The sequence below is a fragment of the Leptonychotes weddellii genome, chromosome 1 (genome assembly GCF_054177405.1).
Source record: "Leptonychotes weddellii isolate Sample4059 chromosome 1, ASM5417740v2, whole genome shotgun sequence".
Classification (NCBI taxonomy): domain Eukaryota; kingdom Metazoa; phylum Chordata; class Mammalia; order Carnivora; family Phocidae; genus Leptonychotes; species Leptonychotes weddellii.
The window spans coordinates 75,474,578-75,488,219 of NC_138369.1; the positions used below are offsets into that span (position 1 = coordinate 75,474,578).

The window sequence follows — 13,642 nt, forward strand, 5'->3', positions numbered from 1 at the left end:
CAATATTGAGAAATTCTTGTTCAAAGAGTTTCACCTGTGTTGAGTCCTAGCCTTGTTAGCTATAAAAAGCAATTAACAAGATCTAGTCTGCTTACCTTACAGGGTTGTGAGGATTAAATTTAATTATGTACATGGAAATGTCAACTGAAAAGCCCTAAACAAATGTGTTTTGTTAGCTGTTCAGTGAAAAATGATTCTCATTTCCCTAAAAGTAATACAAATTCTTTAATCAGGTATGCAATCTTTACCTTTCCAAGTGCTTTTCAGAGTTAAAATGAGTTATTTAATCATTTAAACTAGGGAAGAATATGTTTAGGTTTTTTTTTCTTAATGTCATAGCTTTTTAACTGCTCTAAGTCAGAAAATAGAAACAAGTTGATGTGCAAACCTCAAAATAATAAATATTTTTATATTGGGGCGCCTGGGTGGCTCAGTTGGTTGGGCGACTGCCTTCGGCTCAAGTCATGATCCTGGAGTCCTGGGATCGAGCCCCGCATTGGGCTCCCTGCTCAGCAGGGGGTCTGCTTCTCCCTCTGACCCTCTTCCCTCTCATGCTCTCTGTCTCTCATTCTCTCTTTCTCAAATAAATAAATAAAATCTTTAAAAAAAAATAAATATTTTTATCAAGTTTGTTGGAAAAAAATGACTATGGAAAACTTAATTTTATTTTAGCAATTTCACAGTAGAATCTATCACTAAGTAGTCATTAGCTGAGTAAACAAGAAAAAATAATTAAACAAGAAAAAGTCTGGTCTAGGGCACACAACTATATAAGAAAATAAAAATTCTGAAATCTAACTAGTTTTCAAGAATAATGTGCAGAATAGCGTAATTTAAAAATATTCCTGATTAGTAATAAGTAAAATTTGTCAAAGGAGTTTCTGAAATTAACAGCCATTTTTTAACTTTATATGCTAATATGGAAATCACCTAACTTAAAAAACAGACAATACTCCCTTGTTCAGTTTTTTTTTACTTACATCTTATTCTGTAACTTCCCATTGATTAACATTGCCTTTACTATTTAAAGTACTTTAACATTTTATCATTTGCATATGTCATAGTATTTTGAATTCTTTTAACTTGTATCAGAGCAGCCAACCAAATAATATTTATCTAAAGCAAACTGATTTTTTTCTCATTTAAGACTCTATCAGTTAGGATGCTTCCAGCTGCAAGAAACAGAAAATATAGTTTGTTTATTATCTCATATTAAAGGACATTCTGTGGTAGGACAGGATTCAGGATTGGCTCATTTGTTAGCTTAATTATGCATTAAAGGACTTGGCTTCCTCTGATCACTGCTTTGCCATCCTTGGTGTTGGCTTTTTGGAGGAAGAGGGGTAGGTAGGTTAATGAGGTGGCTGCAGCACTTCTAAACATTCAAAATTACGGGGAAGGCTTGTTAAATCACAGATTGCGGAGTCCAACCACCCAGAATTTCTGACTCAGTAGGTCTGAGTGGGATCTGATAATTTGCATTGCTAATGAGTTCCCAAGTGATGCTGATGCTGCTGGTAGTGGGGGCCACACTTTGAGAAACACTAATTTTGACTAATGATCCTGGAGGGGAATGGATGTTTGAGGATTACTGGTAACATTCATTACAAGATGTACTTTATCATTTGGAATGTAACAGAGAGTTCCTTTTGCTCTCCTCATAGGGTCTGATGCCATTTTTAGTCTGTCAGCTTCCTGTTCAATATTCTAGAGAGAGACACTGCTCATTTTGAATACCAATATTCCTATGGTTGAGGTAGCAGTTTCTTAGAAAATAGTTTTGCATTCAACTGTTTGAACTAGGGACTGCTTGAGCCAGTTCAAGCCCCAAATTTGCACTTCAGCTTATTTGTTCCTGGCCTGTATAAAGCTTTTTTCCCCTTTCTTTCCAGAATCCCCAGTTTTGTTTTTTTTTTAAGATTTTATTTTTTTATTTGACAGAGAGAGACACAGCTAAGAGAAGGAACACAAGAGTTGGGGAGGGAGAAGCAGGCTTCCTGCTGTGCAGGGAGCCCGATGTGGGGCTCGATCCCAGGACCCGGTGATCATGACCTGAGCCGAAGGCAGACGCTTAATGACTGAGCCACCCAGGCACCCCAGAATCCCCATTTTCTTAATCCCCCAAATATAGAATATTTGGCAATATTGTTATTTTTAATATCTTCTGAAATAAGCTACATAAACCTTGCCTTTTATAACCAAGAAAGCAAAAATAAAGTTGTCTGAAGGTACATATAAATGCTGCTAATCTAATTTCCCATCTGATCATTATTTGTAGTGATGAATTTTCTAACTTGAAGATTTAACCCTTTGCTTGTGTTGCAAGAACTCCTTTCTGCCAATTTGTAATTTTCCTTCTCTATCATCTATCTTATAAACCATCTTGCCAAATTGCATTTCTCCTTTCTCTGTTAGCTGTTTCATAAACCATCTCTTTGGTGTGGGTTCCCTATTTTGTGTAGTATGCTCAATAGGAATATGGTCTGTAGACTTGCATGACTGTCCAGGGCTAAACTTGAGAATCCTCATAAAACCTTGGGCAATTTCTGTGCTGTTGATCTCCCTCTCTAATTTATTATCATAATGGCATTTTTGTGCCTTTTTTCTCATTTGTTCTCACAACAGGAAGCACGGTGGAGAGAGATGATTTCTGCAGGGGGCCTGCACTTGGGACAAGTTCAGGCAAAGATGCAAGCTTTGCAAAAAATATTTGACTTCTAGAAAATGGTGGGGTAGAAAACTTCTAAGTGCAAAACGTACCATTTTGGTAGTCTGAGGAAAAGCAACCTTTCCCAAAGCTCTCTCCAGTGTGCAACACAGTATACAGAGATTGAAAATGTTTCTGATGTGAAATTGAGGATTTCAGTGGACGTAGGGGGCCCAGGCTATTACTGCCAACACAGCAAGGGGCCAGCAGATATAATATGGAATCTGTCTGATAGTTTCAACTAATTTATGACAACCAACCTATCTGTAAAGCTTACAAAATGAGGAGAATGCTGGCCAGTGGCAACTTAGTGTAGTTGGCTATTCTAAGGCCTGTTGCTTATACCTAGTCTCCAAGCTGTCTTGTCCAAGAATTAAGAGTAGATTTCCTGGATACTTAAGGTAATAACCGAAGACTGTGCAGGACATGATAGTGCTTTTGACTTTGTCACGCATTGATATACATGCCATCAAAACCCAAAGCACAAGCTCAGCTTGTGCATAGAAGCAGCCACCTCAACATCATTATGTTTTTTTTATTTTGTTTTGTTTTTTTAAATTTTATTTATTTATTTGACAGAGGGAGAGAGAGACAGTGAGAGAGGGAATACAAGTGGGGGGGAGGGGAGAGGGAGAAACAGGCTCCCCTGGAGCAGGGAGCCCGATGCGGGGCTCGATCCCAGGACCCTGGGACCATGACCTGAGCCGAAGGCAGCCGCTCAATGACTGAGCCACCCAGGCGCCCCAACATCGTTATGTTTTAATTTCAAATGGTTATCTGGGTTCAAAATCTGGGTGTGAAATTTCATCTGCTTTGAGTAGTGCTCAATTTTTAATACTTCCTACAATGATTAGGACTTATTCTTGTTTAGACCAAGTTGTACTAGTTAACCCCTTTGTGGTTCGGAGATTTAAGTTCAATCTTAAACCTTGGAAAATCCCTTAATTCTTTGCTTTACAGGAAAGTAGAAGCTCATGTTTTAGTTTGATCACAGGTAGCAAGTAGCAAAGTCAAAGGTGGGATTATGTTTAAAAAATAAAAAGGTGGGGGGACACCTGGGTGGCTAAGCGTCTGTCTTTAGCTCAGGTTTTGATCCCAGGGTCTTGGGATCGAGTCCCACATCAGGCTCCCTGCTCAGCGGGGAGCCTGCTTCTCCCATTGCCTGCTGCTTCCCCTGCTTGTGCGCTCTCTCTCTCTGACAAATAAATAAAATATTAAAAAAAAAAGTGGGATAATGTTTATTCATTCAACAACATATATGTATTTATGATGACCATTTTCCAGATTACCCATTTATTCAATAGGTCTTTATTAGATATTTACTACAGACCAATGATTTTGGGCCAGAGATGAATTATGCCAGTTTGGAAACTAGACAGAATATCCTTTAAATGGGTACATTTTTACCTCAAGATTAATCTTGGCATGTATATAATATGGAATATTGTATGTCTATTTTCCGTGGAAACAATGAAGTCCAGAGATGACTTCTGGATATGGGACTCATACTCACTTTGCTCTTCCTCTTTCCCTTTTTTTTTTTTTAAAGCTCTTATTTATTTGAGAGAGTGAGCAAGAGAGAGCTCACAAGCAGGGGGAGTGGCAGAGGCAGAGGGAGAAGCAGACTCCCCGCTGAGCAGAGAGCCTGATGCAGGGCTCCATCCCAGGACCCTGGGATCATGACCTGAGCTGAAGGCAGATGCTTAACCTACTGAGCCACCCAATCGTCCCCCTTTCCCTTTCTTATCCTCATCTGTGCTCCCACCTACCCTCACCTCCAATCCAGAAGATTGGTAGTACATACCAGAGATCCCAAATATCACCACAGGCTCAGAACTTGTTGAATGAGGAAACTGAGTCATATATAAACTTTGAAAATTAAAAAAGCACACTTACAATTCTCTAGTTTCTTCTGCTCAGTTTCAGCAAGGAAATGCTAGCAAGTGTAGAAGCTATGCAATTTTGTGGGCTGATAAAATATTTGTAAAGTACTTGGGTATCTCTGTGCTTAGTAAAGCCAACCAAATACAGGTAGATCATTTTTGAGCTCATTTGATTTTTATTCTTGCTTCTAATTTTTACTCTTCCAGTACAGCTAAGATAGAGAACCAAGCAGATGTACAGCAATTCTGGCAGGTGGTTGTTAGACACTGATTCGATATGATGCTTCTTTTAGTAAGACTGTATTTCCCCCAACTTGACCCCTAGCATGTCCTTTCTCTCACAGGAAGAAAAATATTTCTGTTGTTCTGTTTGAGTAGGTTAGCTTATAACAATAAAGCACTGTGTCTTTATATGCTTTTAAAATATCTACCTTAAAAAAAAATGACAACTTGGGGCGCCTGGGTGGCTCAGTTGGTTAAGCGACTGCCTTCGGCTCAGGTCATGATCCTGCAGTCCCGGGATCGAGTCCCGCATCGGGCTCCCAGCTCAGCAGGGAGTCTGCTTCTCCCTCTGACCCTCCTCCCTCTCATGCTCTCTGTCTCTCATTCTCTCTCTCTCAAATAAATAAATAAAATCTTTAAAAAAAAAAAAAAAATGACAACTTTTTTTCTAGCAGCTAGGTAAAATTCCTTAACTATTAATCTTTGGTACTTAAAACAACATTAAAATAGCCTTTAAAATAAAACATTAATAGGGGCGCCTGGGTAGCTCAGTAGGTTAAGTGTCCGCCTTCGGCTCAGGTCATGATCTCAAAGTCCTGTGATTGAGTCCCATATCAGGCTCCCTGCTCAGCTTGGAGTCTGCTTCTCCCTTTCCCTTTGCCCCTCCCCCTGCTTGTGCTCTGTCTGTCTCTCTCTCTCTCAAATAAATAAATAAAATCTTAAAAAAAATAAAACAAAACATTAAGGAAAGATTTTAAAACAACCTTTTCCAGGTTAATTTTTAAATCCTAAAGGGCCACATATTTCTTCATCATTCGGTTTATAAAAATGCCATCTATCAAATTTGTTATTAATAACAAGATGCCTCACATCCTTTGTGTAATAAGGCACAGTATAAATAAAATTTGAACACCATGACTATCCTTCCTCAATCTTCCCTATTTGTAGTATTTCCCCCAAGCAGAGGTACCTGACAAATTCCCCTTTATTGCTCATATGTGGAACACTTTTTGCATCAGATATATTTAATTAATTTTGTAGGTTAAATATTCAGAACCAAATGAGTAGATTTTTAGAGCACTGATTCATAAAGAAGAAAACAGAGGGAACTTGAACATAATACATTTCATTGCCATTAATCTAATTAATCTCATTCTAGCTAGCTAATAGTCTGTTTTGCTTGTTTCTCTGTATAATCTTATACAGTGCCTATAATTTACGACCTGTCTTCACTTTATCAGATCCTCACAACAATCTTTTGAGGGAAAGGATAGTTATTATGCATACATCTGTATCTAAAATATAATATATATGTATGTATATGTATAGGTGAATGTATATATATGTAATGCAGTGTACATGTATTTTAGTCCCCTTCCCCCAAGGTGAGGAGGTGCAGATTGCTAATACAAAAGTCTCATGGCAGGTTAGCTGGTCGGAGGAGAGAATGCTGAAAGAAGGAAGAGGATTTCTTTTTTCTCTTTCTTTCTTTTTAGGAACCTCTTCCTAAAGGTTCCTTTCTGAAGCTTATGGCTCAAGCATTCCCCACTGCTCTGGCTTGAACAGTGTTAATAAATGCTATCTTTCATTTACATAGGAAGTCAAAGCTGGTGCTAGTGATGTTGGCTAGCTTGGTAGAAGAGGTGTTCAGACACAGAATAGAGGATCACTCTATGGAGATGTGTTGATAAGGCTGAAGGATCAGCTGAGGGGTTGAACTAGCTATCCTTAAAGGCTTTTTGCTGTCCCAAGCCCAGGAGTTTGTGAGATGACTGATGGTGGATTAAGAATGCAGGCAGTGTGTAACAGTTCTTCTGGACAAAGCTGGTTTTATCCAGTTTCTTTTTTGCCTTAGTTATAGGAACAATGGCTTTCACAATTTAGGCAACCAAAAAGTAAAATTCCACTGTAAGCTACTTTAGGTTTAAGCCATGGGGTGATATATCCTTGGGGGAGTTAGTTTTGAATTCTGTGTTAATGCTGGGGTTTTGCAGTGCACAACAGATAATTCTGAAGTTACCTCAGAAAAAATGTCTGAGCTTGGGTGTATGGGGTAGCTGGGTGATGGTCATTGGGGAGGGTATGTGTTGTGGTGAGTGCTTTGTGTTGAGTAAGACTGATGAATCACAGACCTGTACCCCTGAAACAAATAACACATTATATGTTAATAATAATAAAAAAAGAAAAATGTCTGAGCTAATTAAGGCAATCCAATATCAAATTTTGTATAGGGAAATTACCCTCTATTTTGTAAGATCATATGTTAATATCGAATAATGTCTACATTTACATTTTCTACTTTACGTGCGTATGTTTTTAATACAATGCTGTGGTGTCAAGGTCCAATAAGTATAGTAACTAATAATCATTACAAATTGATTACAACATTGAGCAAGAGATAGCACATTCCTTGTTTTACAAATGAGATTTATAACACTGCTGGCTGGGCAAAAATCCCTAAGCATGTAAGCCAAAGGTGTGTTATAGATAGTAACTCTAAGACTAGAAACTAGTTCATCCTGATTTTTATGGTTTGTTTTGGAATTTAATAGTGACCTCGTTGAATAAAATCTTAACGTATCTTAATTGAAAAGTAAATCTAGAAAGCTGTCCAGAACTTTTGATCCTAGACTAATTCCACAGGGTTAAATAGGGAACACAGTTTAACCCGGTCCATTTATTTTGACGTTGAACATGTGGTCAGAGAACATATCGGGAAGTGTTACAGGACCTGAGATAAGGGGCAAATTTTTTAATGAGAAAAAGTGGTGATGGAGAAAAATACCTCTAGCACACAAGGGAGGACTCCTGCGGTTTTTACAGTTCTTTGTGGCAAATGCGGTCGAACTCAGAAGGTGTAGCCCTGCCCTCTAGTGGATTTGGGTGCGAGAAGACTTAGGTTTAGTCTCCGGTTCCGGGCCAAAGTTTATTAACATCAACCGTCCATAAAAAAGTCACTTACTGGGGGGTCTGGGTGAGATGCTGAGCAAGTGAAAGGTTCAAGTGGCAAAAGACATAGCCAGTGCTGGAGGTAATTCCCGTTCTTCGGCTTCCACCCCTGGACGCTCAGTTTCTAGTTGCTCCAACCTTTCGGGTTCCACACACTTGAAAAGGCTGAGTCCTCCCTCGAGCTCTGCGGCTGATTCCTGCCTTCTCATTACACACAGGCACTTCAGCAGATCCCTTAGCGGGATAGAACCTTGGGAGGTCGCCCCGCGATGACCTGCTCCCGCAAGTCAGAGCAAAGCAGCTGTAATAGGGGTCTGCAAGTGAGGTTGGGAAGTCCCAGTGAGAACACCAGAGTCCCTCTGCGTTCGCCCCTTCCCTCGGAGGTCCTCGCGTCGCCTGCCGAGATTGTGACGGCCACCCCGACGGGAGGGGCTTCCCATGTCGCCTTTGTTGAGGGCGCTCAAATACCTCGGGGACAGGGAGCATGATCGTACCTGCCCGCTTGGCCCTACCCCGCGGCTGCCTCTTGAGAATGCGTGCCCGGGGCTGGGGAGCGGGTGGGTCTCCGACCCTCGCGCCCAGTGGGTGCGTAGAAACGGGCAGGTACCGTCCCAGGGGTCAGCGAAGAGCCGCCACAAGGAAGGTAGGGCCGGGGCGGGGCTCTGGCCCAGCGCGCCCTCGTACGGGACTGCTCCGCACCCAACCAGAGCCCTTTCGGGCGGGCGGCCCGGCCTTCGCTTCATTTCCGCCGTCTGCGCCTGTGCGTGCGAGTGCGCATGCGCGCGCTCCTCTCGCAGCGGAAGTAGTAGCGACAAAGCTCGGTCCGCGGCGGGCACGGGAGTACGAGGCGTGCTGGGGCGGGGGGCGGCGGGGAGGGGCCGAGCGCAGGAGGCGGAGGCGGGAGCAGACCAGCGCGGCCGCGCCAAGCCGGCCGGGCAGACCCTGACGGGTCCCCTCACCTCCTCTCCTTTCCCCTCCCCGACCGCCCTCCCGTTCGCTCCTTCCTGACGCCGGGAGCAGGCTCTTGCCTGGCGCCGCCGTTCGGCGAGCCACTCCTCTTCGCTCCAGGCACGCGGGGCGCTCCCGCGAGCCTCGCGGGTGAGTCCCCCGCAGCCCGGAGGAAGGGGGTCTGGGGCTTTGGGAGGGCACCGGTATTACCTATTGCCCCCCACTTCCAGAAACTTCCAGGTCCTGAGGGAGGGAGCGGCCGGTGATACCCCAGCTTGGGGGTGTCTCTAGGGCGCCGCCCCGCCGGCTTGAGCTGGGGGCGTTGCGGGGCTGAGGGGGTGGGCATGCGATCTGGGGGCTCCCGACGTGGTGGCGGGGCGGGGGTCTCCCTCCTCGCCCTCTCTGTCGTCAGCGCCGCTTCTCCTGGTTTCTCTTGCAGATGCTGCTGCTAGGGGTGGTGGGAGCAGCCGTGGGACGTGTGGCCGGGAGAGGGGGTGACAGCCTGGGATTCCGGGGGCTTCTCTTCCTTGTCCTCCTCTCCTCTCTATTCCCAGTGTGGCCGCGGCTGACACTAAAGACTTTGTAGCCATCAACCCAAGTGCAGTTTCGATGGAAAATGAAGGTAAAGGCCCCTGGCAGACGGGTTGCAACGCGGAGTTGAGGGTGTGGTGGTTTGCTTTTAAGTTGCCTTTCTTTTTCCACCTTTTTATTTTCCTGATTTTATTTTTTCCTTTGTGAAGTATACAAGGAATTGCTTTCTTCGGATATTAGCTTTTATTTTGGTAACATAGAGCATTTCGGAAATTAAGGCACTGTGGGTTGACTGAGCTTTATTCCGCTTTCCTGAGAAAGCTGCTGTCTTTAGCTTAGGGAATGGAAAGGAAGTTTTCATTTCAGATGGCATCTGTGCTTGTTTAAATAGCTGTTTGAAAGGAATCACTCGAGGGGAAGTGGAAATGGAGAGGGAAGGGGATGGACTGCATCTCTGTATATTTGCATATGGAAACAATTTTTTATTAACTCAGATTTGTTTTTCAGTTCAGAAAAAATAATTTTGAATTTAACAGAATGTTATGAGGTGATTTCCTTTCTTAAAGTTCCTCCTTATTTCAAAACATCATTTAGGAGATTGACAGTGGAACTTGTTTGTCTACTGTGCACTTTGGACCACTAAATTATCATTCACACGTTACTGGATTCCTTTGGTCTCATTAAAATATTTAATGCTTTTCATTACACGGTACTGGTTATTTTCCAAAAGCGTTGAACAACTCTGAATATGATTTTCTCTCCTGAAACGACCACATTTATTCTGTGGTCTGAATTCTGACTTGTGTATGATAATCTCTCTCCCCCCCCCCCAAGTCTGCAAGATGCTGTGAAACATACTTAGAAATTACAATTTGTCTTCTTGTATCTTTTGGTTTTTAAAATCTAACTGGTACAGAGGAGATGGAATGGGGTTTTTCAGTTGCTTTCTCACTTTCCGTTTTTGAGAATGTAAGTCCAGTTGTCCTAAGTAGAACTGGTAATTTTAGGATAGATGTTTCTTCTATGCATAATTTGTTTTGCTGCCCAAGACCCTGGGATATGTGGGAAATACAAGAGGCACGATTATATTGCTCAGTTTTACTCTAGATGGATAATTGATGGAAGACATTTTCTGAAATACTAAAGTATATAACTGCAGAGGAGTTAGACCATCTAATTGGGTCTTTAGAAACAGCATTTGAAAGCAGTGATGTTTTTGTCTGGTGTTAAGGAAAAATCACTTTTCTGAGGCTTTCTCTTCTTTGTCTTGGTTTACAGATTTCAGAAAGACAAATCCTTTCTTCACAACAGACAAAGAATATTAAATGCATTCATATACCTGTTTCTTGGTAGTTGTATCTTAAATAACATCAATAACTCCTGCTTTCAGAGTGTTACCAGATTTAAGAGAGTAGCCCAAAGTAGGTGTATTCTTAGAGGTTGCTTTTGTTTTTTGATCTCTTAGGAAAAGGAGCATGACTAATAAAGCTGACTCTCATATTGTCTATTGGCGTGAGAGGGAGTGGTGGTGAGATGGGAGCATGGTGCATGCTTGTGTCAGACTGAGTTTGTATTATTTGGCCTCATAATAAAAGATACAATTCTTAAAAACTTGCAGGGGTTTTCTGCCTGTAATAATCAAGAGGCCTTTTTTGTCAGTTTCTCATTACCATAACAGTTTTTCTTTTCTCATATTTAAACATCTTTAAGAAGAATTTGCATATAACCTAGAATTTTCAATGGACTATTTTGAAATACATAGAATATTATTGCTTTTCTTTTTATAGTTAGCATTCTCCTTTGACATGGTGTATCAATATCTTGGGAGTGTGAAAAAAAAATGATTCAAACCATGCCTTAACCACTAAAAGTTGAGTGACTTTAAGCAAATTACAGTTGACTCTTGAACAATGTGGGACTTAGGGGCGCCACCTCCCCCAGTTGAAAATGTACTATAACTTTTGACTCCCGCAGAACTAAACTACTAATAGCTTACTGTTGACTGGAAGCTATATGATAATCGATAATAAAGTCAATTAACACATATTTTGTATATGTATTATATACTATATTCTTACAAGAAAGTAAGCTAGAGAAAAGAAAATTGTAAGGAAAATACATTTACTGTACTGTAAAAAGTCTTGATGTAAGTGAATCTGCACAGTTAAAACCTGTGTTCAAGGGTTAACTGTACTTCACCTTTCTTAGCCTCTGTTTCCTCCTCTATAAATTGGGATTGATGATACTTAGTTTACATAGTTAAGAGGGTGCAATCAGAAACTTGGGAGAGAGGAAGGAATTTAAGAGCATGTGCTGTGGAGCCAGGCAACCTGATTTGAATGCCAGATCCCCACTTAGCATAATTTGGCTTTTTGTGCTTCAGTTTCTTCATCTATAAAATAAGGGTATTGATAGAACCTGCCATATGACACTGTAGTTTTAAAGATTTTATTAATTTGAGAGAGAGAGAAAAAGAAAAGGAGCAGGGGGTGGGGGCAGAGGGAGAAGGAGAAGCAGACTCCCTGCTGAGCAGGGAGCCGGATCCGGGACCCTGGAATTATGACCTGAGCAGAAGGCAGATGCTTAACCAACTGAGCCACCCAAGCCCCCCCGCCCCCGCCCCCGCCATGAGATTGTTATAAGCATTTAGAACAGTATCTGGCACATAGTAAGTGCTCAGCAAATGATTATTATAAATAGCCTAACTCAGTGTTTGCATACTGTTATGCCATCTGGCTTTAATGTTATGATAGCTGAATATTGAAAGGAGGAACAGTAGTGCCAAAATGCTCTGTATGAAGTTGTTATTAGTTAGGGAATGGGTGAGTCAAGTACAGAATTTTCTATACTGTTATGGCTTTAATTCTATAGAGAAAGTTGGGGCTCCAGCAAGAAACCAGAGGCCAGTGTGGAAGGAGACAGGTTTGGATTTGAATCCTGACAGGTAACTTTTTCCTCTCCTAAAAAAATCTGATGAGTTACTGTGTTTCTAAGTTTTCACATCTGTAAATGGGATAATGCCCTCTTGGAGGTTTGATGTGAGGAACAAATGAAGCCTGGTATGTGAAGTGCCCAGAATGATGGTTGACACATGGTTAGCATGCATTAGTGATGAGTGATTACTGCTGTTCCCCAGAAAGAGACTCCTAGTAGGTATGTAGATAAACTACATCTCTAGGTATGTACAGTGTAGAATTATAGTGGCTCCCAAGGGCATTAGCATGAAGGTTCTTAGATAGTGTGCCGTGTCTACAATGGTTGTTGGAGGGGATAACTTCATCCTTGTGGTTCATTTTAACAAAGGTGGTAATTTTCTTTGGCACTTCAGTTTCAATTTTTCTGGACCTTTCTCCCATGTCTCAAACTGTTAACAGCCGAGCTTACCCAGTTTTTAGCCTTAGCCTCCAGAATGCTTTGTGAATATTTCCTGCCAGTCACAGGAAGTATTTGAAGTGTTAATTTCCTGGAGTTTCCCGGATTGGTCCTAGACATCCCTTTGTGGAACTCCTTTTGCATGTTTGGAACTCCTTTTTGCATGTTTATTTTGAATTTAGATACCACTTAGGAATCTGAGATGTACAAGTAAATGGCTCTTTTCCTGATTTTTAAAAAAATTAATTATTTATGCTTAAAGGGATGGCTTATTTAGAAAGGTATTTCTAGCTGGAGAATTTTGCAGATAGTTTCTTCTTCCCAGTAATGTTCCCCCCAACCCTTTGGAATAAATTTGGCCTTTCTCATAGAAAAATATGAATTTAATGTACCTGAAACTGATATAGCTTTAAATATTTCTTTGACTAGTGCATAAAAATAATTTCAAGATTTCAGGACATGTTTAATTTATAGTTATAGGCAGGGCTAATAGGTCTAGAAAAAAATTCCCCTGATCTTTTTGGATAGCATTTGGAAATGATAGTATTTTTTATTTACACTTTTCTTTAAAAATAGTTTCTTGGTCAAATGATTAATCATCTAAGAATGTCTCAAGAAAAGATTGTGTGTTAGGATAAGGATAGTTGGAGGAACTGTAAGTAAAATGGAGAAACCACCTTAATTGCCTTCTTTTGACTAGAAATAGGAAGCCAGATTATAAAAATATTTTATATCTTTAGGTATGGAAAACATATTTTGTTTGCACGTTTGTCAATAAAGTAATATTCTTAATATTTCTAGAAAAGAGTTGAAACTGAAAGAGTTGAAACTGAAGAGCATCTTATAAAATGTAGTAATTTAACCCAGAGGAAGGATGCTGCAGAGATTATTTGTAAGCAATAGCTTCCTACAGTTGAATCCTAAATACTTGATTTGTCTTAATGTTTTTATCATTCAATGTCAGCAGAATTAAACTGTTAACTGAAGCAGTGTTGATCATAATAGTCTCCTAGGAACACACCCCTAGGGG

The 13,642-nt window shown here is 41.0% G+C and overlaps 1 protein-coding gene across 13 annotated transcripts in view; it reads left to right on the forward strand.

Annotated features, from left to right (window-relative positions):
• Positions 1 to 13,642, forward strand: part of ATP2C1 (ATPase secretory pathway Ca2+ transporting 1) — a 158,162-nt gene that overhangs the window by 24,094 nt on the left and 120,426 nt on the right. For 2 of the 13 annotated variants that reach the window (XM_081801913.1, XM_081801899.1), the window contains exons 1-2: positions 8,611 to 8,859; positions 9,149 to 9,331. The exons of 9 other annotated variants lie outside the window; for them this stretch is intronic. Coding sequence is in view for 1 of the 4 variants with exons in the window: in XM_081801899.1 (XP_081658025.1) it covers positions 9,326 to 9,331 (6 nt within the window). In the remaining 3 variants the exon portion in view is untranslated. Of the gene's footprint in view, positions 1 to 8,610; positions 8,860 to 9,148; positions 9,332 to 13,642 lie in introns of those variants that run through there. 2 more of the 13 variants (XM_081801920.1, XM_081801905.1) reach the window with 1 other exon arrangement.